General features: G+C 33.8%; 2 protein-coding genes and 1 pseudogene across 2 annotated transcripts; 2 read left to right on the forward strand and 1 right to left on the reverse strand.

Moving 5' to 3' along the window:
* Positions 1-1280: 1280 nt before the first annotated feature.
* Positions 1281-2285, forward strand: LOC114300306 (UDP-glycosyltransferase 87A1 pseudogene; annotated as a pseudogene).
* Positions 2286-3649: 1364 nt separating this feature from the next.
* On the reverse strand, positions 3650-14345 carry LOC114316801 (mitogen-activated protein kinase kinase kinase 20-like). Its single transcript, XM_082904824.1, has 2 exons — positions 14158-14345; positions 3650-4624 (listed from the first exon to the last, which is right to left on the reverse strand). The coding sequence occupies exons 1-2, from the start codon at positions 14343-14345 to the stop codon at positions 3781-3783; spliced, it is 1032 nt and encodes a 343-aa protein (XP_082760950.1). The 3' UTR covers positions 3650-3780.
* Positions 14346-17440: 3095 nt separating this feature from the next.
* LOC114300290 (UDP-glycosyltransferase 87A1) lies at positions 17441-26179 on the forward strand. Its single transcript, XM_082904406.1, has 3 exons — positions 17441-18311; positions 19812-20326; positions 25742-26179. Exons 1-3 carry the CDS (start codon positions 17819-17821, stop codon positions 26108-26110), a joined length of 1377 nt encoding a protein of 458 aa, XP_082760532.1. The 5' UTR covers positions 17441-17818; the 3' UTR covers positions 26111-26179.
* The last annotated feature ends 239 nt before the right edge of the window (positions 26180-26418 follow it).

A 26418-nucleotide genomic window follows, 5' to 3' on the forward strand; every position in this document is an offset into this window, starting at 1 on the left:
AACAAAGGAATTCACACTTGGAATATTTTGATTTTTCGTAAACAGGTAGGTAAATCGAATAATGCCAAAAGCCCACGGTTTGCCCGTATTCCAAGGATCCCAATTAATTTTCGCCAGTTTGAAAACTTTTCAAATTCATCCGCCAAAATTGTCTCTTCAACACCCATAATGACTTACCGTTTCATTTTTGATCCAATGCCTAATTTCTCCCCCTACGGGATGTTGCCACCTGTACGTCCATGATCCACTGTCCCCTCCCCTTACCTTGTCTTTTCCACTTCAACTCACCACGTGACTCGCCGCATCTCAAGCCCCATGCCCCTCCACCTCACCCTTCACGGTCGACCCTCCCGCTCGGTCAAGTGCCGTGGTCAGCCCTCCCGCTCGGCCAAACGCCGCGGTCGGCCCTCCCAGTCAGCCCACATCGCGGTCGGCCCTCCTCGTGGTCAGCCCTCCCACTCGGCCAACACCGCGGTCGGCCCTCCTCGTAGTCAGCCCTCCTGCTCGGCCAAACACCGCGGTCGGCCCTCCTTGCGGTCGGCCCTCCTGCTCGGCCAACCACTGCGGTCGGCCCCCCCTCGATCACCCCTTCTGGTCGACCTCCATCCTGCCAATCCCTAAAACACTCATCTATGTCACTAATATTCCCTTCGTTGGACTAAAGCTGCACTCGGGAATGGGGGACTACTGACATGTATAAGTCCATAAAGGCTATGAATCACCTATGGCCCATCACTTGAAGCCCAGTGCATAACCCAGCTGACGAGGTCCAGGACAGCTGGAGTCCAACATGGCATAAAGAGCCAATGACATTTTGACACACGGCAAAAGAAGGACGAACCACATCAGCAGATAAAGATCTGCAAAGTTATTGTCACTGCACATCACCATTAATGCAGCCCATCACAGCATTTATTACGACAACACCTCTCCGCCGGAACAGGACCCCCTTACCCTGAGCAAGGTAAGCTACAGCATAGGCTTTCGGCAAGGAGAGCAAGTCGGAAGGGACAGCGAAATGATTGTCAAAGGATATAAGCGAACGTTGTAGACAAGAAAAATGTTAAGCTTCCTATCTCTAATCTTCTCCCATATACTCTACTTCTCTTCCTAACTTGACCGTTGGAGGGTTCACTGGGGGACTATCCCGTTCCCCATTGAACTTGTTTGCAGGGTATCCGGTGGGCTCGATCATTTGGGCTTGGGCTTGAGGAGCTTGGACCAGTTCGCTCCATTCACCGGGGATAAACTGTATCAACAAAATTTGTTTACAATAAAAAAAAAATAAAAATAAAGTTGTTAATCTGAATGGTCACCAACTCTTGTATAAATCTGTTAATCTGATTTCCAATGTCACCAAAGCCCAATATCTCTTGTTCTCCTCCACATTCGAGCTCGAAGCTCCAGTCATCAATGCTTTAAAACCCAAATTTCCATTTCCCATCTATTCTTTCGGCCCCCTTACTTCAATCTTGAACATCCTACCTCTCATACCATCGCTAGCCAAACCGATCATGATTACCTCAAATGGTTAGACTCTCAACCACAGAGCTCTGTTTTGTATGTTTCGTTGGGAAGTTTCCTCTCTGTTTCAAGTGCCCAAATGGATGAAATTGTAGCTGGGTTGCGGGATAGTGGCGTGCGGTGCTTGTGGTTGGCGCGTGACAAAGCGTCGATGTTAAAGGGAGCTTGTGGTGGCGTAGGGAAGGTGGTGCCTTGGTGTGATCAATTGAAGGTGTTGTGTCATTCTTCAATTGGGGCATTTTGGACTCATTGTGGGTGGAATTCAACTATGGAAAGTGTGTTTGCGGGTGTGCCATTCCTTACTCTACCTCTGCTTATGGATCAAACTCCAATCAGTAAATTTATTGTGGAAGATTGAAGGATTGGGTGGAAGGTGAAGAAAGATGGAAAAATGGATAAGTTGGTGACGAGAGAGGAAATTGCTGAAGTTGTACAAACGTTTATGAATTCGGAGAATCTTGAGAGGAAAGAGATGATTTAAAGAGCAAAAGAAATTAGAGAGATTTGTCGACTAGGGATGGCAATGGATAACCTACCCTGTGGATATCCATGGAGACTCAACCCAAAAACATGAGTTTTCTCCTTTTTTTCTTATCCATTGGGTAGGGTAAGTGATATTCTTTAAATATCCACAGGGGATGGGTTGGGGATGGGTACCCACTAATTTCCCCATATATATATATATATATATATATATATATATATATATTTTTAAGAATTCACAACCAAAACTAAATATACATTCAATCTTTTTTCCTTTATTTATTTATTTATTTTTTCAGGTTCACAACCAACTTTTTTTTTTTTTAGATCCACAACCAAAGCTAAATATACATCCAATCTTTTTTTTTATTATTATTATTTATTTTTAAGGTTCACAACCATTTTTTTAAAAATTTTTAAGATTCACAACCAAAGCTAAATATACATTCAATATTTTTTCTTTTGGTTTTTTTTTTAAAATTTTTATGGTTCACAACAAAAAGCTAAATATCATTCAATCTTTTTTCTTTTGTTTTTTTTTTTTAATTTTTAAGATTTACAACAAAAGCTAAATATACATTCAATTTTTTTTCTTTTTAGAGGTTTTTCCTATTTGACTATTTTAGTAAACTATTTTAGTTTTTGCATTTAAGAAGATGGGTTGGATTTTTTGTTAAATTGATGAATTGAAAAATGTGTTTAAAATAATGTAGAGATAATAAATGACCAAAATGTCCGTATGTGTATTATCGTTGTTGTTGTGAGTTTTTCAAAAATTAAAAAGGCAAAAGCGTCATTTTACCCTTTGTCCGTTACAGCTGTGTATCATGTGGGAAGTCAGCAACAATACTTTTTGAATTTTTTTCTTGAAGAGGCTAAAGTGATCTATAAATTTCATTTCCAAACACTGCCATAATTAAATGCATAAATCACTTTTATCTACATCATTTTGTAATTATTTTTTACTTTTGATTTTTTTGATATTCTTCAAAAAAAAAAAAAAAAAAAGAAAAAAGTGAAGTCTTAAAATTGTTTCAGTCAATTTTTTTTTCTTTTATCAATAATTTAGTTTTTAAATAAAAAATAAAAAATTAGAAAGAGAGAACATGAGTGGAACGAGGCCGGCAGAGGTGGAAAAATAGGAGAGAGAGAGAGAGAGACTACATTAGTAGGCGTCATGCGTGTTTTGACCTTTTTTGATATTTGAATTTTAAAAAAATAAACATATTAATAAATTATTTAGCTTTTGTTGTCAACCTTAAAACAAAATAAAAAAAAATAAAAAAATAAGTTGTTAACATTAAATATATTAAAAAAGAAAGAAACAAGATTGAAGGTATATTTAGCTAAAACCTTAAAAAAAAGAAAAAAAAAAGAAAAAAAGAAAAGTTGTTAACATTAAATATATTAAAAAATAAAGAAAAAAGATTGAAGGTATAGTTAGCTTTTGTTGTGAACCTTAAAAAAAAAAAAAAAAAAAAAAAAAAAAAAAAAAAAAAAAGAAGTTGTTAACATTAAATATAGGGAGATTTACCAATAAATCCCAAAATGTAAACTTATGAACCAATTGGTCCCATTTTTATTCTAGTAAACCGTTTAGTCCTGGAAAATTCTAAGAGACGTAATTACTCTCATTTAGACACCACTAATCTCTCTCGGCATTCTCTCTCTCTCACATGGAGACCCAACCACACACATATCTTCTCTCTCTAGCAGACACAAGACACCATGCACACAAAACACCATTAACACACACACCATTAACACACACACTCAGCCCCCAGCAGCCACACTCACACTCACACACACACAGCACACACCACACACACACACACACACACCACACCACACACCACACACACACACACCAAACACAGCACACATACACAGCACCCACATACACACACACACACACACACACCAAACACAGCACACACACACAACACCCACACTGATACACACGCCCACACATACACACACACACACACTAATGGCTTCAACACGCGCACACACACACACACACACTGATGGCTTTAACACACACACACACACATTCCCCTCCGCCAAGCACCGCCACGGCGGCGTTTCGGCCACCATCTCCGCCACCAAACACCCCAAAGCCCATACGTCCGCAGCCGCCTCCTGCTGTCTGGCCACCACTGTCTCCGGCAGCATATACATCGGCGTACCTCTCAACTCAAAACCCACGATCTTCTCTCCCGATTTCTTCGCCAAACCAAAATCGGCGATCTTCGCGACATCGTTTTGACATAGAAGAACGTTTTGAAGCTTGAGATCACAGTGAACAAACCCATTCTCGTGAATACATTGAAGACCCTTTAGAATCGACTCTGTGTGTCGCCAGACTTCGGATTCCGGCAAGCTCCGGTGACCGGAGTTCTTGAGTTTGTCAGCCAAAGAACCACCCATAGCGTATTCTAAGAACATATTGTACAATTTCTCACCGTTTTCGAAGCTGAAATCTCCTCCGAAACACTCGATAATCTGTGGGCAATCTTTGAGTTGTTGTAGAATCAATTTTTCATGATCGAGCAAAGCAGAGTGTGAAGACCCACAAGTTTTCACGGCCATTAATGGAGGAAATTGAAGGCTCTGACTAATTGGGTAAAATCGTCCACGCAGTTACACTAAATATGGAAAATAGGATCAGCAAAAAACAAACTTCCCCACTGATAGGACTTATCTGAACAAAAGAATAAAGTTGGGACTAATTGGTTTAATAGTTTGTGAAATGGGATTTATTGATAAATTTTCCTTAAAGGTATTAAAAAAAAAAAATTGAAGGTATATTTAGCTTTTGTTGTGAACCTTAAAAAAAAAAAAATAAATAAATAAAAAGTGGTTGTTAACATTAAATATAAAAAATAAAAATAAAATAAAAATAGGGATTAAAGTGGGTTGGAAAAAATCCAAACCCATTAAAAAATGGGGAGAGTGGTATCCATGGGGATTGAGGAATGAAGAATGGGGAAAATTTATTATAAGAAAATGAGGATGGAGAATTAATATCCACCTCCATTAACCCCATTGCCATCCCTATTGTCGACAAGCAATTACAAAAGGAGGGTCATCTGAATCAAACCTCGATGCTTTTGTCAATGATATTTCCAAATGAGCAGTCCATAAACTTGTTGTACTATGTTAAAAAATAAAAATTTAACAATGTTTCATCCCTTCTCCAGTCTCTATTCAAATTGAAATAGATGTTTTTACTTGATTAGATGCACTCTAATAGTAATTTTTTTGTAGATTTATATTTATATATTTTATAAAAATATACATATTTCTGAAATCTCAATTTAGTAGATAAGCAAAAATTTAAATTAAGCAAATATTCTATTGGAATATTTGAGTCAAGATTAAATTATTTGATCTCAACTTATGATGAATTGATTATAATTTATTTAAGATTAGTCAAAATCTAAATAAATCAAATTTAAATACTTTTTAAACTCAATAAAATTTTAAATTATTTAAACAAATTACTACTCAATTTAATAAAACTCATTTACAGTCGTATGCATACTGCGAATTTGTATCCCATATATGATTGCTTTGGGGAGCATTGCACTTAATGGCATTGGTAATTTCATATCAATAATGATTTATATCATTAAAAAAAAGATTATTAATAATACTAATACATTAAGAATGCCTAAATAAAAAAAAAAAATAAGGCACAGGCAGTGAATGCCCACTGCCACATTATTAGTGATGCTATTAAAACATCACTTTTAATACTCACAACCATTTTTCAATTTCATGTATTGGTTTATATGTTGGTCCATGCGCGTGTCTAATTTTGACGTCAAATTAATCTAAAGCAGTTTCAGCCCAAAAAACTAACTCTGACTGGTTTAGCCTTGGTTTGGCATGCCAGATTTTATAAATTTTTGACTAATTTAGTTATAAAAAGATAAAATAAGTTTTTTAACTTAATAAGACAAAATATCACATTTAATATATAACCATTTCATTTTCTCACTCACAAAAGTCAAAAAAATCAAAAAGTCTATTCCAAACGAAGCTATTTAGCCCCAGCTAAAATAGCTAAAAAACCAACTCACATCCCAAACGAACCCTTTTTAAAGTTATAAATTGGGTGTGAAATTATATTTTGAGTTTTAAGTTATATTTTAAATTTTAAAAAGAGAATATCACGAGTGTTGAAAAATGTTTGTAAAAGAGTTTTTGAGATTTGAAAAAAGTTTTGAATTGTATTTTGAAATTTTTAAATATTTAAAAAAAATTTATTTTTTTAATTTTAAATATATAATTTTTATTTTAAATATATAATCTTTTCAATATTTTAAATATTTAATTTTTTTGGATCACCTATATATATCTAAATCAAAATAAATTATTTGGTCAATACTTACAAAAATAATAAAATATTTTTTGAAAAAAACAAAAAATATATATTTCTCTTCAAAAATAAAAATAAACAAAATATTTTTGAAAATAATATAAAATAAAAAAAAAAATTTAAAGAACAAAATAAATTTTATTTTATTTTTTATTTTTTGTCAAATAGAATTTTGAAAAAAGTTTAATCATGAGTTTTGAATTGAGAGTTTGAATTATGTGTGTGTTTATGAGTTTTGAAAATAATTTTTAAATTATGTATTTAATTATAAATTTTGAAAAAAAAAATTAATTTTAAGTTTAATTTTTTTTTTCTGTAAAAGTAAACTAAAGGCGATCTAAACAGATCCACCAACGTCCATGCGCATGTCTAATAGGGGTGAGCAACGGATATACCGATCCGTCAAAACCGACTGAACCGAATCGATCCGCCGCATTTTGGACGGATGCGTTATGACGAGCGGACGGTTGCGGATTAATTTTCTCCAATCCGCCAATTTGGCGAATGGATGGCGGATTTGAGATTTTTTGGCCGCAACCGAACCGCCAAACCGCCAAATCGCGAGCACCCCTAGTAATTTATAAGACTTTGTATTTTCAATTTGTTTAAATATTATGTTTGTGATTTCAATTAAAAAAGAGTTTAAATATTCTGTTGAAAAAAAGTTTTCAACTTGAATATATTTTCTGAATTGAAAAAAATAAACGTATTATTCATCTATATTTTTTAGTTTTTAAAACTAACTCTAAAAATAATAAATAGAAAATATGATATATGCTGGTTGGTTTTTGTTTTCAAAAACATATGTAGATGTAACAATACAGAGACATTCAATCTCTATTACTGCTCTGTTCATGGTTTTGGTGGTTTGAATTGTTATTATATTTTAAGAATCATAGATTGTAATACTTTATGGGGATGAATCATACTGTGATTGTAATATGTGGATGAGGCATGCAGTGATCGTAATATTCTAAAATTTCAAACTTTCTTTCTTTAGATAAGGCATACAGTGATTGTAATACTTTTTTAAGTCATTGACTGTAATGCTTTCTTTTTTTTTTTTTTTTTTTTGAGGAAGTGCACAAGTTGAATTATGTTGAAAATTTACAAGATTTTAAACCTCCAAACCGATTCGCATCTATCTGCCAAACCGCCAATCCGCTCAATCCACATTCGCTAGATTGGCGGACGGATGCGGATTGATTTTCTTCAATCCGACAATCTGGCGGACGGATGGCGGATTGGAGGTTCCGTGGCTGCAACTGACCCGCGCCCGCCCCTACTGTCTAATTTTGACGTCAAATTAATCTAAAGCAGTTTCAGCCCAAAAAACTAACTCCGATTGGTTTTGCCTTGGTTTGGCATGCCAGATTTTATAAATTTTTGACTAATTTAATTATAAAAAGATAAAATAAGTTTTTTAACTTAATAAGACAAAATATCACATTCAATCAATAACCATTTCATTTTCTCTCTCACAAAAGTCAAAAAAATAAAAAAACCTATTCCCAATGAGGCTTTTTAGCCCAAACTAAAATAGCTAAAAAGCCAACTCACATCCCAAACGAACCCTTTTTAAAATTATAAATCGGGTGTGAAATTATATTTTGAGTTTTAAGTTATATTTTAAATTTTAAAAAGAGAATATCATGAGTGTTGAAAAATGTTTGTAAAAGAGTTTTTGAGATTTGAAAAAAGGTTTGAATTGTATTTTGAAATTTTAAAAATATTTAAGAAAATTTTATTTTTCTAATTTTAAATATATAATTTTAATTTTAAATATATAATCTTTTCAATATTTTAAATATTTTTTAATTTTTTTTAAATATTTAATTTTTTTGGATCACCTATATATATCTAAATCAAAATAAATTATTTGGTCAATACTTACAAAAATAATAAATTATTTTTTGAAAAAAACAAAAAATATATATTTCTCTTCAAAAATAAAAATAAACAAAATATTTTTCAAAACAATATAAAATAAAAAATATTTTAAAGAACAAAACAAAAAATTATTTTTTTGATTTTTTGTTAAATAGAATTTTGAAAAAAGTTTAATCATGAGTTTTGAAAATAATTTTTGAATTATGTATTTAATTATAAATTTTGAAAACAAAATTAATTTTAATTTTAATTTTTTTTTGGCTATAAAAGTAAACTAAAGGCGACCTAAAAACATCCACCATTGGTCCATGCGCGTGTCTAATTTTGACGTCAAATTAATCTAAAGCAGTTTCAGCCCAAAAAACTAACTCCGATTGGTTTAGCCTTGGTTTGGCATGCCAGATTTTATAAATTTTTGACTAATTTAGTTATAAAAAGATAAAATAAGTTTTTTAACTTAATAAGACAAAATATCACATTCAATCTATAACCATTTCATCTTCTCTCTCACAAAAGTCAAAAAAATCAAAAAGCCTATTCCAAACGAAGCTTTTTAGCCCAAGCTAAAACAGCTAAAAAGCCAACTCACATCCCAAACGAACCCTTTTTTAAATTATAAATTGGGTGTGAAATTATATTTTGAGTTTTAAGTTATATTTTAAATTTTAAAAAGAGAATATCATGTGTGTTGAAAAATGTTTATAAAAGAGTTTTTGAGATTTGAAAAAAGTTTTGAATTGTATTTTGAAATTTTGAAATATTTAAGAAAATTTTATTTTTTTAATTTTAAATACATAATCTTTTCAATATTTTAAATATTTTTTAATTTTTTTTAAATATTTATTGTTTTTGGGATCACCTATATATATCTAAATCAAAATAAATTATTTGGTCAATACTTACAAAGATAATAAAATATTTTTTGAAAGAAACAAAAAATATATATTTCTCTTCAAAAATAAAAATAAACAAAATATTTGTCAAAATAATATAAAATAAAAAATAATTTTAAAGAACAAAATAAAAAATTATTTTTTTGATTTTTTGTTAAATAGAATTTTGAAAAAAGTTTAATCATGAGTTTTGAATTGAGAGTTTGAATTATGTGTGTGTTTATGAGTTTTGAAAATAATTTTTGAATTATGTATTTAATTATAAATTTTGAAAAAAAATTAATTTTAATTTTAATTTTTTTTTTGCTATAAAAGTAAACTAAAGGCGACCTAAAAATATCCACCATTGGTCCATGCGCGTGTCTAATTTTGACGTCAAATTAATCTAAAGCAGTTTCAGCCCAAAAAGCTAACTCTGACTGGTTTAGCCTTGGTTTGGCGTGCCAGATTTTATAAATTTTTGACTAATTTAGTTATAAAAAGATAAATTAAGTTTTTTAACTTAATAAGACAAAATATCACATTCAATCTATAACATTTCATTTTCTCACTCACAAAAGTCAAAAAAATCAAAAAGTCTATTACAAATGAGGCTATTTAGCCCTAGCTAAAATAACTAAAAATCAAACTCACATCCCAAACGAACCCTTTTTAAAGTTATAAATTGGGTGTGAAATTATATTTTGAGTTTTAAGTTATATTTTAAATTTTAAAAAGAGAACATCACGAGTGTTGAAAAATGTTTGTAAAAGAGCTTTTGAGATTTGAAAAAAGTTTTGAATTGTATTTTGAAATTTTTAAATATTTAAAAATATTTAAGAAAATTTTATTTTTTTAATTTTAAATATATAATTTTTATTTTAAATATATAATCTTTTCAATATTTTAAATATTTTTTAATTTTTTTTTAAATATTTAATTTTTTTGGATCACCTATATATATCTAAATCAAAATAAATTATTTGGTCAATACTTACAAAAATAATAAAATATTTTTTGAAAAAAAAATATATATATATATTTCTCTTCAAAAATAAAAATAAACAAAATATTTTTCAAAATAATATAAAATAAAAAATAATTTTAAAGAACAAAATAAAAAATTATTTTTTTGATTTTTTGTTAAATAGAATTTTGAAAAAAGTTTAATCATGAGTTTTGAATTGAGAGTTTGAATTATGTGTGTGTTTATGAGTTTTGAAAATAATTTTTGAATTATGTATTTAATTATAAATTTTGAAAAAAAAATTAATTTTAATTTTAATTTTTTTTTTTGCTATAAAATTAAACTAAAGCTGACCTAAAAACATCCACCGTTGGTCCATGCGCGTGTCTAATTTTGACGTCAAATTAATCTAAAGCAGTTTCAACCCAAAAAACTAACTCCGATTGGTTTAGCCTTGGTTTGGCATGCCAGATTTTATAAATTTTTGACTAATTTAGTTATAAAAAGATAAAATAAGTTTTTTAACTTAATAAAACAAAATATCACATTCAATCTATAACCATTTCATTTTCTCTCTCACAAAAGTCAAAAAAATCAAAAAGCCTATTCCAAACGAAGCTTTTTAGCCCAAGCTAAAATAGCTAAAAGGCCAACTCACATCCCAAACAAACCCTTTTTAAAATTATAAATTGGGTGTGAAATTATATTTTGAGTTTTAAGTTATATTTTAAATTTTAAAAAGAGAATATCATGAGTGTTGAAAAATGATTGTAAAAGAGTTTTTGAGATTTGAAAAAAGTTTTGAATTGTATTTTAAAATTTTGAAATATTTAAAAATATTTAAGAAAAATTTATTTTTTTAATTTTAAATATATTATCTTTTCAATATTTTAAATATTTTTTAATTTTTTTTCTAAATATTTAATTTTTTTGGATCACCTATATATATCTAAATCAAAATAAATTATTTGGTCAATACTTACAAAAATAATAAAATATTTTTTGAAAAAAAAAATATATATATTTCTCTTTAAAAATAAAAATAAACAAAATATTTTTCAAAATAATATAAAATAAAAAATAATTTTAAAGAACAAAATAAAAAATTAATTTTTTGATTTTTTGTTAAATAGAATTTTGAAAAAAGTTTAATCATGAGTTTTGAATTGAGAGTTTGAATTATGTGTGTGTTTATGAGTTTTGAAAATAATTTTTGAATTATGTAATTAATTATAAATTTTGAAAAAAAAAATTAATTTTAATTTTTTTTTGGCTATAAAAGTAAACTACAGGCGACCTAAAAACATCCACTGTTGGTCCATGCGCGTGTCTAATTTTGACGTCAAATTAATCTAAAGCAGTTTCAGCCCAAAAAACTTACTCCGATTGGTTTAGCCTTGGTTTGGCATGCTAGATTTTATAAATTTTTGACTAATTTAGTTATAAAAAGATAAAATAAGTTTTTTAACTTAATAAGACAAAATATCATGTTGAATCTATAACCATTTCATTTTCTCTCTCACAAAAGTCAAAAAAGTCAAAAAGCCTATTCCAAACGAAGCTTTTTAGTCCAAGCTAAAATAGTTAAAAAGCCAACTCACATCCCAAACGAATCCTTTTTAAAATTATAAATTGGGTGTGAAATTATATTTTGAATTTTAAGTTATATTTTAAATTTTAAAAAGAGAATATCATGAGTGTTGAAAAATGTTTGTAAAAGAGTTTTTGAGATTTGAAAAAAAGTTTTGAATTGTATTTTGAAATTTTGAAATATTTAAGAAAATTTTAATTTTTTAATTTTAAATATATAATATTTTCAATATTTTAAATATTTTTTAATTTTTTTTAAATATTTAAGTTTTTTGGATCACCTATATATATCTAAATCAAAATAAATTATTTGGTCAATACTTACAAAAATAATAAAATATTTTTTGAAAAAAACAAAAAATATATATTTCTCTTCAAAAATAAAAATAAACAAAATATTTTTCAAAATAATATAAAATAAAAAATAATTTTAAAGAACAAAATAAAAAATTATTTTTTTTGATTTTTTGTTAAATAGAATTTTGAAAAAAGTTTAATCATGAGTTTTGAATTGATAGTTTGAATTATGTGTGTGTTTATAAGTTTTGAAAATAATTTTTGAGTTATGTATTTAATTATAAATTTTGAAAAAAAATTTAATTTTAATTTTAATTTTTTTTTGGCTATAAAAGTAAACTAAGGGCGACCTAAAAACATCCACTGTTGGTCCATGCGCGTGTCTAATTTTGACGTCAAATTAATCTAAAGCAGTTTCAGCCCAAAAAACTTACTCCGATTGGTTTAGCCTTGGTTTGGCATGCTAGATTTTATAAATTTTTGACTAATTTAGTTATAAAAAGATAAAATAAGTTTTTTAACTTAATAAGACAAAATATCATATTGAATCTATAACCATTTCATTTTCTCTCTCACAAAAGTCAAAAAAATCAAAAAGCCTATTCCAAACGAAGCTTTTTAGTCCAAGCTAAAATAGTTAAAAAGCCAACTCACATCCCAAACGAACCCTTTTTAAAATTATAAATTGGGTGTGAAATTATATTTTGAATTTTAAGTTATATTTTAAATTTTAAAAAGAGAATATCATGAGTGTTGAAAAATGTTTGTAAAAGAGTTTTTGAGATTTGAAAAAAGTTTTGAATTGTATTTTGAAATTTTGAAATATTTAAGAAAATTTTAATTTTTTAATTTTAAATATATAATATTTTCAATATTTTAAATATTTTTTAATTTTTTTTAAATATTTAAGTTTTTTGGATCACCTATATATATCTAAATCAAAATAAATTATTTGGTCAATACTTACAAAAATAATAAAATATTTTTTGAAAAAAACAAAAAATATATATTTCTCTTCAAAAATAAAAATAAACAAAATATTTTTCAAAATAATATAAAATAAAAAATAATTTTAAAGAACAAAATAAAAAATTATTTTTTTTGATTTTTTGTTAAATAGAATTTTGAAAAAAAGTTTAATCATGAGTTTTGAATTGATAGTTTGAATTATGTGTGTGTTTATAAGTTTTGAAAATAATTTTTGAGTTATGTATTTAATTATAAATTTTGAAAAAAAATTTAATTTTAGTTTTTTTTTTTTTTTCGCTATAAAAGTAAACTAAAGGCGAGCTAAAAACATCTACCACCACCAACAACCCCCCCCCCCCCCGGCGAACATCTGTTGGTTCATGCACGTGTCTCTGACTTTGAAGCAAAGTTAATCTAAACCAGTCCAAAAAATTAAAAGTAAATGTTTGGGATATCCACAGAAGAGCACTTTCATGATTTTTATTGATGTATTAGTTATTGATGTGTTTAATTTTTTTTAAAAAAATTATGTTTGACAGTGATATAAATAGTTTAAATCATTTTCAAAATTATGAGATTGTATTTTATATGGTTTCTATCATTATTGAAACTAAGTCATTGTTTGACATACTCTATAAAAGATTAAAAACTAAGAAATTACTAAAAAGGTTAAAAATTGCGCAGGTAGATGTAAAAAAAAAGTATAAGCTAACTTTGTATTGGAGTGATGGTACAAGCTCAAGTTCACGTGTGAACAAGAAACTTGTTGAAAAAAAAAACAAAAAAAATTAGATATATATATATATATATCTTTTTGAAGTATGCTGTCCACCACACAACTTCAAAACAACGCTCTGTATTGGCTTCTTAAACAATCATGGTCAATACGCATATGGGGCATTAGGAATAATACAATAATTTTGTTATTTTATATAATATTTTAATACATATTTTTTTTTTTTTGTAAAAAGTCATAAAATTATCTTAAATAATCATCTTTTTTTTTCCGGGAAAATTGGTCTAGGGTCCCTCCCCCACTTTTCGTAATGGATGAGATCCACGATATTATTTTTTGATGTGTGAGGTCCCTCCCATCTATCACAAAGAAATTCAGCCCCCTACATTTTCTCTACTCTCACTCATCACCACGATCAAACACGCACACACACAGAGTTCACTGTTCGTGATCGGAAACGCAATCATCATCACTCTGTTTCTGAAATACAGATCGATCATGGAGAGCTGAGATGATCGTCGGAACCCGGCCTGCCTTTCCTTCTTCAATGGGGCACTCTAGTAACCTCCTCTGCGACGAAGACGGCATTTGCATGATCTGCAAGAAGAAGTCGGCGGAGGACGAGACCATCACCGAGAGAGTGAGGGAGCTTGTGTGTTGCTGTGTGTGTATCTCTTTTCTTTTTTTTTCTTTTTTTTTACACCAACAACCACCAGCACAATCTTGGAGAAGATGCGAACTCTAATGCTGCTTCGTTTTCTTCTTGCTTGGCTCACTCTCGTTTCATCTAGCTCTAGCTCTGGTAATTAAATTCTTAGCTTTATGCAGTGTTTGGTTGTTAGAGTCAAAGGTATATATTATGGAAGGCAACATCTCTGGGTTCAACTCTCTGGGTTGATCCAGAGATTTTCTCTGGTTTCAAGCATAGATCTTTTGGCATGTTTAACATTAAAGAAATTTTCCTTAGGTTCCACACATCTAGTAACATTAACGAAATCTTTTGGCAGAATTGAAGAATTTGTAATTCATAATCATATAACCAGGATGCTGCTAGAAAATTCAATCCAACCCAGAGAAATTCTAGGAATTTCCCAGAGAAATTAGTTGTCTTCATCCATTGCTAATTGGGCCCCTCTTGTGGAAAATGACCCAGTCTAGAATTTCTCTGGGTTGTGGAGTCCAGAGAAATTCTGGGTTGAGAGAATTTCTGTAGAAAGGTTTGTTTGGGAATTTCTCTGGGTTAGGGAATTTCTCTGGGTATCTGTCTATGAGCGTGTTCTGGTTAGCTCCTCAATTCATCATTCTTGGGATTGGAGATGGGTTTACACTTGTTGGCCTACAAGAGTACTTCTATGATCAAGTTCCAAATTCAATGAACTTGTGTGTGTACGTGTGGTATATATATGGTGTGTGTTTGGAGTAATGAACTGAATTTTTTTTTGATTTGAACTGAATTTTCTCTGGGTTAAAACCAGAGAAATTCTTTGGTTTTTTAATTGAATTTTCTCTGGGAGCAACCAAGAATCAAATTTTCTCTGTACTCTGTTTTCTCTCTATCTCTCTAATTTTATAAACACACTTGTGTGCTTGTTTTTATGGAATTTGATCTGGTATTGTCATAATCAATTCAGTGGGTATGGCAGTGAATGAGAGTGGGAGTGGAGGCAATGGTTCATGGTTGATAAATTCCGAAGTCAGAGAAATTTAGTGAAGACACATTTTCTCTGACAGTGTCCATGGCCAGAGAAATTCAAAATTTCTCTGGACCAATTTTCTCTGACTTGAATTTTCTCTGGACCAATTTTCTCTGGACCAATTTTCTCTGGACCAATTTTCTCTGGATTGATGTTGAGGGACCTTAGACATCATAAAAATATTTGATGTCCATTATACTATAAAATCATAATATCAGGGACCTTAAAAAAAATACCCCTTTTTTTCCTTTATATTTTTATTCAAAAAAAATTAAAAAATACACTTATATAATTTATCCCAAACAATCCCTAAAAACATCCATTGATTGTCATTTTATTTTGCTTTTGTCAACAAGGTTAGGTAAGCTCACATCAATTAACAAACCTCCGTTGATTTTTCTGCTATGCCTCAATCATCAAAATCAATTATATTTTTCCAAAATCAATCACAAAATTAAACATCTCCCGTTATTGAATTTTTTAAATATATATATTTTTTTATAAATATCTTATTAAAAAATAATATAAAATTTTACTTTCTAAATTTAATGATGTGTTAATAAAATGATTAGTTGATGATAGAAAATAAATGAGAGAGAAAACTGACTTATATATTTTAATAGAGTATCACATTATTGAATATAAAAATTGTCTAATTGCTGAATTTGAATAGCAATATTTTATATTATTTTTTTAAGTGCATCTAAATTATGTCCATCTATAAAATAAAAAAATACTTAAAATATTTGCTAAAAATAAGAAAAATTTAATTTTTAAAAAATCAATCTAAACAGGTAATTCTAATCACCAAAAAAATCTCTCACGCCATACAGAAAAATTATCAAGTATTTTCGAAATATGACACGTTGATACTACTTTATTAATATTTTTCATATTTTTTAATCACTCAGTATAATATTATAATACTACACCTTTATTATCAATTATAATACTATAAAACCGCACAATCTAATAATCACTCTGCCACGTGATGGTTCCTTGAAAGTTGGAGTCCGGATTCTCGGCTGCCCTTCCCGGCGGCCGTTCCAGCAGCCCCCCAAAACGACGTCGTTTTGGGAGTTTTTTTGATTTTTTTTTTTCTTTCTTCTTCCTCGTTGGAAAACAGAACCAGAGGGAGGGGAGGGGAGGGGAGGGAGAGAGAGAGGGGGAGGGGAGGGGAAGGAGAGAGAGAGGAAGGGAGAAGAAGAGGGAGCCGCCGGTGGGCCGGACTGGAGGGGGCCATAATCACCGGAGAGGAGGAGGAGGAGGCGGAGGCGACGGCGGATCGGGCGACGATCGGATGGCTGGCGAGCTCGACGACCTGCGACGGCGAATTCGGATTCCAAAATCCGGCGAGCTCCCCTCCCCTTTGCTCTGGTTCTGCGAAAAAAAAAAAAAAAAAAACGAAAAAACCCCCAAAACGACGTCGTTTTGGGGGGGCTGCTGGGAACGGCCGCCCAAAAGGGCGGCCGAGGATCCAAATTCTGAAAGTTGTCCACCATCAAGGATCCTTTAGAATATTTTTTTTTTAAATTTTTTTTTAAAGTGGTAGATTGTATAGTTGAGATTTAATGTTAAAAAATTAATATAACTTATCATTAAATTTCAACCACATAATACACTATTCTAAAAAACTTAAAAAAAAAAAAACTCTAAAAGATCCTTCCTCGTTGTCCACTATATAACGCATAGGGTGTGCGCGGTGCGGGTCGGTGCGGTTTGAGAGAAAAATAGAAACCGTATGGCGGGTGGCGGATTGATAAAAGTGTCACTAGAATTTGCCATTTTCCTTATAAAAAATCGGCGGTTCGGTTGGCAAATAATGGCGAATTTGCCTTGGCGGTTCGGGCGGATTGACGGTTTATAAAAAATATAATTCAAATTACAAAACTTAAATGAAAGAGTAAAAAAAAGACGAGAGATACCGTGATGTTAAGCATCTTGTGAAGTTTTCTTCTGATGCAACAAGTGTAGCAACAATATGATAGTATCAACGACTATGCCATCAGTTCATTACAAGTATCTGTGAAAGCTACAATGATCAAATGCAATACATAAAATTCCCCTTGAGCAGTAATGTAATACTATATTCTAAGGTATAGAACAACAAGCAAACTTAAGTAAAAAAAATTTTTTAGAATCTTATAAAACATGATTTAATAGCGGTGCGGGTCGGTGCGGTTTGAAAGAAAAATAGAAACCGGCGGATTGATAAAAGTGTCACTAGAATTTGCCATTTTTCTTACCAAAAACCGGCGGTTCAATTGACAAATAATAACAAATTTACCTTAACGATGCGGTTCGATGCGATTTTAACGATTTCGGCGGTATTATGCACACCCATAATAACGCATATGAATAAGACTCCATTTTCACTCAGATTCATACAATACAATCCAACACAAAGTAATGGCTCCGGAAAGTGTTGGACCAATGGCCACATGCCACGTGGTGGCTATGCCTTCCGCAGGGAGGGGACACATCAACCCCATGATGAACCTCTGCAAGTTACTGGCTTCCCGGAGCCACCACATACTCGTCACCTTCGTCGTCACCGAGGAGTGGCTCGGCTTCATCGGCTCTGATCCCAAGCCGGACAACATCCGATTCCGCACCATCCCAAACGTCTTGCCTTCGGAGCTGGTCCGAGCAGCCAACATGGCCGCCTTCATCGAAGCTACCATGACGAAAATGGAAGAGCCATTTGAGCGGATCCTCGATCGGCTAGAGACACCGGCGACTATCATCGTAGCCGATGGTCTTTTGAGCTGGGCAGTTGAAGTTGGGAACAGAAGGAATATTCCGGTGGCTTCGCTTTGGCCGATTCCGGCGTCGATGTATTCGTTAATTTACCATTTTGACCTCCTCGTCCAGAACGGCCATTTCCCGGTTGATTTATCAGGTAGTCAAAGCATACCATACCTAGAATATTTACAATTACGCTTTGTTTATTAAAAAAAATACATTGAAAATAAAATTATTATTCAACATTATAATTGGATGGTCATTCTGAAAAAGGATAAGAAATAAATATTTCATTCTGCCTCAACTTTACTTTGTACTGTTTTGGCAATAGTCCAAAACATTCAAAAACCCAAAAATTATTGGGTGGGTTTGGTTTGAATTTTTTGAATTAAGTTTTTTTATTTTTATATTTTCTTGTTTTTTAATGAATATTTGTAAAATTTTAAATATATTTTTTTACTTTTTAGATGTACCTTACTTAGAGTATCTAAAAAATAATAAATTTGTGAAAAAATATAAAAAATGTAATGATTACTTGTTTTTTTTTTTTTAAATTTTTGGTATTTAGTGAATTTTTAAAAAGTTTTTTTCACAATTTTTTTACTTTTTAGGTATATTTATGTTAGGTATGTCTAAAAATTAAAAAAATTACTTAAAATATTAAAAAAATTCAGTAGAAAACAAAAAAATATGAAAAAAAATAAGAAAATAAAATTTTTTGAAAAGTGTTTTTGAAAAACTCTAACCAAGCAATGGCGTTTGATAGAGTTTTAGAATTATGATTTGATAATATAGTTGTATTTTGAGTTTGTGAGTTTTAAATGATTTGAGTGTGAAAATTTTATTTGATTATGAGTTTTGAAAACAGTTTGAAATTTTTGATATGACATATGATATTTTATTTAAAAACTTACGACTTATAACCAAATCCACAATCCAAAATTATATTCAAAACTCATAAAAAAATTTTAAAAAATTTTGAAAATATTTTTTTATTTAAAATATAAAAATAACAGGTGCTATAAAAAAAAAAAAAAAACTATTCTGGTCAACATATCGAATGACCGGTCGGACGTCCGAGGATATTCAGGAGGATAACCGGGTAAACATGTTTTCAAAATGGGTGTGGCATCAATTTTTAAAAACACTAACCAAACACAGCACTCAAACTAACTGGTGGAATTACGTTTCCAAAACTCTTCTAAACACTTTCTCTATTTTTCTACACATCTTTTCATATAAAATCAACAAGCAAATCAAAATATCCAATTCCCAAAACAAAAATGTTTTAGTCACACAAATTTTCTCCTTGATTTTTTACCGCTAAGAAACTCATGGAAACTTATTCACAGAGAATTCGGGAAGAAAAATTGTGTAAATATAGCATTATTCTTCCCAAAACAATTTTCCAGCTTAAATTGAAATGTTAATGGGTCAACTGGGTACTCTCTAGTGTATGATCCAATAAATAACAGGTCAGGTTACATGTTGTACATGAGAACCAATTTTACTAGATTACATGTTCACTATCTATAATTAAATAAAAAAAAAGAAAAAAAATCATATTTCTGGTTAGATTTTTTCTGTTTGTATGCATTACTATTTCCATTTACATGACATTGATGAAATTGACTTGAATGCTTCCATCAAATGATAGAGAGAGGAGAAGAGCGGGTGGAGTACATTCCTGGACTATCTCCAATCCGATTAGCAGATCTTCCAACCATCTTCCACGTGGAGGATAAACAAGGCTTGCTTAAAGCCTTTCACATGATTTCCAAAGTGCCTAAATCACAATATCTATTGTTCTCCTCTATCTACGAGCTCGAATCTCCAGTTGTTGATGCTTTGCAACTCAAATTTCCAATTCCCATCTATTCTGTTGGCCCCCTCATACCTTACTTCAATCTTGAACATCCTACCTCTCACACCATCGCTAGCCAAACCGATCATGACTACCTCAAATGGTTAGACTCTCAACCTCAGAGCTCTGTTTTGTATGTTTCGATGGGAAGTTTCCTCTCTGTTTCAAGTCACCAAATGGATGAAATTGTAGCTGGGTTGCGGGACAGTGGTGTGCGGTGCTTGTGGGTGGCGCGTGACAAAGCGTCCAGGTCAAAGGAGGCTTGTGGCAGTTCAGGAATGGTGGTGCCTTGGTGTGACCAATTGAAGGTATAAGAAAATTGAGAGAGATTGAGAGAGCAATTTAGCTCTGTATGTTTTTGATGTATTTAGCAATCAAATGGAACCTCCATTATATAGGAGATGGTTTACAAGACAGAATGATATGAAGCCACCGAAAGGTAGCAAAAGGAAAGGAAAAGCAAGCATCTCTGTGCTAGCACCAACTATGCAACAACTAGCAAAAGGAAAAGAAAAGAAAGCATACAACTATGCAACAACTATCTACAGATATTATCTATTAAATATAATATCTACATATATTATCTACTATTATAATATTAACATCCCCCCTCAAACTCAAGGAGGACAAACATCAACCAACTTGAGTTTGGAGACAAGGTCAATGAAGCGGCCAGGAGAATGAGCTTTGGTGAAGATATCAGCAGGTTGATCAACAGAAGAGATCGGATGGAGATGGACAGTACCATGAGTAACGTGTTGCCGAATAAAATGACAATCAATCTCAATGTGCTTGGTGCGATCATGAAAAACATCATTGTGAGCAATTTGAAGAGCACTGTGATTGTCACAAAAGAGGGCAGTAGCGCCAGAGGGAGTAACACCCATGTCAGCAAGAAGCCAACGAAGCCAGAGAAGCTCCTGAGTAGTATCAGCAAGGGCACGGTATTCGGCTTCGGTACTAGAACGAGCAGTAAGAGATTGTTTCTTACTGCGCCAAGAAATAAGAGAATCACCCAAAAAAAAGCAAAACCCAGTAGTAGAGCGGCGGTCAGTAGGATCGCCAGCCCAATCAGCATCAGAGAAAGCACGAAGCTGGAGAGAGGAGCGGGCGGAATAATGAAGACCATGAAACATGGTGCCTTTGAGATAACGAATGATACGAATTAAGGCAACATAATGTGTGGTACGAGGAGCCGACATAAACTGGCTGACAATATGGACGGCATAGGCAATATCAGGACGAGTAACAGTGAGATAGACAAGACTGCCAACCAGCTGACGATATAGAGTAGCATCAGAGAGAAGAGTGCCATCAAGAGGGGTAAGACGACTCTGAGGCTCCAGGGAAGTTGAGGCAATCTTGCAATCGGTAAGACCAGCACGGGTGAGAAGATCAGATATGTACTTAGCCTGAGAGAGAAAAGAACCCGTGGAATCATGGAAGATTTCAAGACCCAAGAAATAGCTGAGAGGACCAAGGTCTTTCATCTCGAAATGATGGCTAAGAAATTGTTTAAGATGAAGAATACCATTGACATCATCACCGGTGATAATCATATCATCCACATAAAGAAGAAGCAAGGTGGTCCCTTGAGCAGTTTTGCGGATAAACAGTGCAGTATCATAAGAGCTGGAGGTGAAACCACAGTCATGAATAGTAGAGCTGAACTTGGCAAACCAAGCGCGGGGAGCTTGTTTGAGACCATATAAAGCACGTTGAAGTTTGCAGACTTTATGAGGTGGATAAGTAGACCCAGGGGGAGGTTGCATGTAGACCTCCTCAAGAAGAACACCATTAAGAAAGGCATTTTTCACATCCATTTGATAAAGATCCCAGTGTCGGGTAGTAGCAACTGCAATGAGGCTGCGAACAGAGGTGAGACGAGCAACAGGAGCAAAGGTCTCCTCATAGTCAATACCATATTCTTGATTGAAGCCTTTAGCAACAAGGCGAGCTTTATAGCGCTCAATAGAGCCATCAGAATAGGTTTTGATTTTGTATACCCATTTACAGCCAATGGCAGTCTTGCCAGGAGGAAGATCAACAATGTCCCAAGTGTGAGTTTTGTCTAAAGCCTGTAATTCATCAGTCATAGCTTGCTGCCAAAGAGGATTAGAGCGAGCCTCCCGATAGGAAGTGGGTTCATGAGTAGAAAAAGCAGTAGAACCAACAATAAAGTCACGAAGACGAGTAGAAGGTTGGATTACCCGGTGTGGTCGAGCAGGAGGAGGAGGAGCCACAGGAAGAGACTCAACAGGGGGTGAGGAGTCCGAGGGAGCAAGATCAGGACCATCAGAGCTGGCAGGTGCTTGAGAAAGACCAGTAGGCAAGGCAGTCTCAAGAGAGTCAGGCATGGGCAGTGAAGGAAGCTCATCAGAAAACAGATCTGCAGAAGGGTTAGTAAAACACAGAGAGGGTGAGGGAACGGATAAACGGAATTGAGAGAGGGAGGAAAACATTGTGTGTTCCCAAAAGACCACATGACGAGAGATACGGAGACGCTGGGAGAAAGGATCCCAACAGCGATACCCTTTATGTTCAATACCATACCCCAAGAAGCAACAAAGGCGAGAACGAGGTTCAAGTTTGGTACGTTCATGAGGTTGGAGAAGAACAAAACAGGCAGAGCCAAAAACCCTAAGGGTGTCGTAAGGGGGACGGGTGCCATGTAAACGCTCATATGGAGTGTGATTATGAATGACTGGTGTAGGGATACAATTGATAGTGTAAGCAGCAGTGAGAGCGGCTTCACCCCAAAAATTTTCGGGACAAGAGGAAGAGAGAAGGAGGGCTCGAGTAGTGTCAAGTAGATGCCGATGTTTTCGTTCAGCACGGCCATTTTGTTGGGACGTACCTGGACAAGAACGATGAGGTTGAGTACCATGACTCCTAAGGAAAGAAAGAAAGTCAAAATCTTTATATTCCATGGCATTGTCGGAGCGAAAAATCTTGATAGTTTTAGAAAATTGGGTTTTAACCATTGCAGCAAAATTGTAATAAAGTTGTTTGAGTTCAGAGCGATTTTTCATAAGAAACAACCATGTAAAACGAGAAAAATCATCTATAAAAATAACAAAATAACGTGCGCCTCCCATAGTAGGAGTAGGAGAGGGTCCCCAAATATCAGAATGAATGAGATCAAAGGGCGCAAGAGAAACAGAATCACTTTTATTAAACGACAAAGCAGGTTGTTTTGCAAGTTGACAGGACACACAATTGAAAGCATCAGAACTTACAGTACCCAAATGACCACTAGAAATTAAAGACTTCAAACGACCAACAGAAAGATGGCCCAAACGATAGTGCCAAAGCTGAAAATGAGATAAAGGAGGAGCAGTGGTAGCAGTGGTAGGAGCAGTGATTTGAGAGGAATCCGGAACATGAAGATGGATAAGTTCGTAGAGACGTCCTTGCTTACGGCCGATCCCAAGAGTTTGCCCGGTCCGAGGGTCCTGCACCAAACAACCAGTATGGGAAAAGGTAACAGTTAGACCATGCTCACATAATTGACTAATGGAGATAAGATTTAAAGTGAGAGCAGGCATAAGATATACATGGGATAAAGATAAGTGAGAGGTGGAAACAGACCCAACATGACTTACAGACAGAAGAGACCCATCAGCAGTATGGATAGAAGGAACATGAGAAGTCGAAGAGAGAGGAGTAAAAATAGTAGGATCAAAGGTCATGTGATTACAACAAGCGGAGTCAAAGTACCAGGAAGTGTTACCTGCGGTGGTAGACAAAGCAGGAGATGGAGGAGTACCGGAATGCTGCCAAAAATGTTGAAACATGGCTTCAACATCGGTATGAGAGAAGACCGGAGTGGAAGGATCTACAGGGACAGAAGAAGGTGAATCTTCGGAGGCGGCAGCAGCAGTGCGTGGAGCAGGCATGTTTTTAAATGGAGTCCCAGAACGGTGAGAGTTGCTGCGGGAAAGATTCCCGGTGGAAGGACCATGGCGAGAGGCACGGGTAGGATTGCGGAAGCAATCTTGTTGGAGATGACCGGGGCCAGTCTTGTTGCAAAATCGACAAAGACGAACGGGACAATGAACCAGAAGATGAGTCGATGGAAGATTGCGGTTGTGACAATAGTTGCAGGTAGTGGACCGCTGTGGTGAAGGAGAACTCCGAATCTGGGGAGTAGCAAGAACAGAGTCCACAGGGTGTGGATGGAGAGTACCAAACCTGGTTTCCTCGGACAGGAGTTCAGAAACGGCTTGCTCAAGAGTGGGTAAAGGAGTGCGATGTAGGAGAGATGCGCGGACGGGCTCAAAACGAGGAGTGAGAGCCATGAGAAACTGAACCAAGCGTTGTTGGTCACGGTAGGTAGTAAACAAGGCAGCATCCTCAGTATGAGGCCATGGAGGCTCAGAAAGAGCGAGTTGATCCCAAACATAATACATTTGGGAGAGGAAATCATTAATGGTCTGAGTGTTTTCTTGGCGCATACGGTGAAGATGACTCAGAAGCTGATATTGGTGAGCAAGACCGGTAGTCTGATAGCGTTCTTGCAAAAAATCCCAGATGGCCTTGGCTGGAGAGGAAGCAGACTCAAGTTGGAACCTACCAAACTGAAGGCTGATGGATGTAATAGAAGTATTGCGAAGCCAGGTGATGATCTGATAATTTTACTATCCCAATCTTCTAGTCGGTCGATATATTTGGCAGCGGAGTCCGTGGCAGCGGAGTCCGTGGCAGCGGATTCCGTGGTTGTTGGGACTGGTTTGCACACATCCCCAGTAATGATACGCCAAAGTTTCTTGCCTTTGAGGAAGCCAGACATGGCTTGTGCCCAAAGGACATAATTAGTCCCGTCAAGAATAACGGAAATAGGGTGATTAGAGGAATCCGGGCGATCCATGAGGGAAAAATAGCACAATGGCGGTAGAATCTGAAAAAACCGAGGTTACCAATGAATTCAGAAGGCCGAAATTAGTGGGAAAATGAGTGAAACGACCCAAAATATGACCACAGAGGCACAAAAATGAGAGGCAAAGGGGCGCGGCGCACGTTAGCAAGAAAGGCGTGGCGCACGTTAGCAAAAACAGGCAGGCAGTGCACGGTAGCAGAGAGGGCTGACGTGTGCTGACGTCAGAAACACGCGGCGCACGTTAGCAAGGTAGTGCGCGGTGTACGTTAGCACGGGACAGTGTGGAGGACGCGTAGAGCGCGTGTGTGGCGGAAGGCGGAGGCAGGCGACGCGCCGGTCACAGAAGTGGCGCGTGAGAGCGCGTGTAACGTCAGATTGGGCTGAAGTTGGTGGCGTTAGAATCGTCCGGAGGAGACGAAGGCTCTGGTGTGGTGAAAAATGTATTTCAGAGATGGACGAAAAAGGGATACAGATGAAATGCAATCTGTAGAAAAAAAAATATGTTGGCAGAAGAGGCTAGGCAGAAAACCTGTGCTCTGATACCATATAAGAAAATTGAGAGAGATTGAGAGAGCAATTTAGCTCTGTATGTTTTTGATGTATTTAGTAATCAAATGGAACCTCCATTATATAGGAGATGGTTTACAAGACAGAATGATATGAAGCCACCGAAAGGTAGCAAAAGGAAAGGAAAAGCAAGCATCTCTGTGCTAGCACCAACTATGCAACAACTAGCAAAAGGAAAAGAAAAGAAAGCATACAACTATGCTACAACTATCTACAGATATTATCTATTAAATATAATATCTACATATATTATCTACTATTATAATATTAACAGAAGGTGTTATGCCATTCTTCAGTTGGGGGATTTTGGACTCATTGTGGGTGGAATTCGACTATGGAAGGTGTTTTTGCGGGCGTGCCATTCCTTACTTTGCCCCTGCTTTATGATCAAACTCTGATTAGTAAATTTGTTGTGGAAGATTGGAAGATTGGGTGGAAGGTGAAGAAAAATGGGGAGATTGATAAGTTGGTGACGAGAGAGGAAATTGCTGAGCTCGTACAAACGTTTATGAATTTGGAGAATCCTGAGAGGAAAGAGATGATGACAAGAGTAAGTGAAATTAGAGAGATTTGTCGACGAGCAATTGAAAAAGGAGGGTCATTTGAATCAAACATTGATGCTTTTGTTAAAGATATTTTCACATAAATAGACCATAAACTTGTTGAACTATATTAGAAAATATAAATATAAAAATCAAATTTTAGCATTGTTTCATATCTTCTCCAGTCATGACTCAAATTTGAATTGAAGTTTTTTACTTGATTACGTGCACTCCCGTGCACACTATTTTTTCTGGAGATTTTTATTTCTTTATAAAAAAAAAAAGAAATACATTATATTCCTTAAATGTCAATTTAGTAAATAAGTAAGAATTTAAATTAAGCACATATGCTATCAAGACATTTGAGTCAATATGAAATTATTTGAACTCAACTCATAATCAGTTTGCTTAT

The sequence above is a fragment of the Camellia sinensis genome, chromosome 14, assembly GCF_055761805.1.
Source record: "Camellia sinensis isolate YWXY chromosome 14, ASM5576180v1, whole genome shotgun sequence".
In the NCBI taxonomy this organism is placed as follows: Eukaryota; Viridiplantae; Streptophyta; class Magnoliopsida; order Ericales; family Theaceae; genus Camellia; species Camellia sinensis.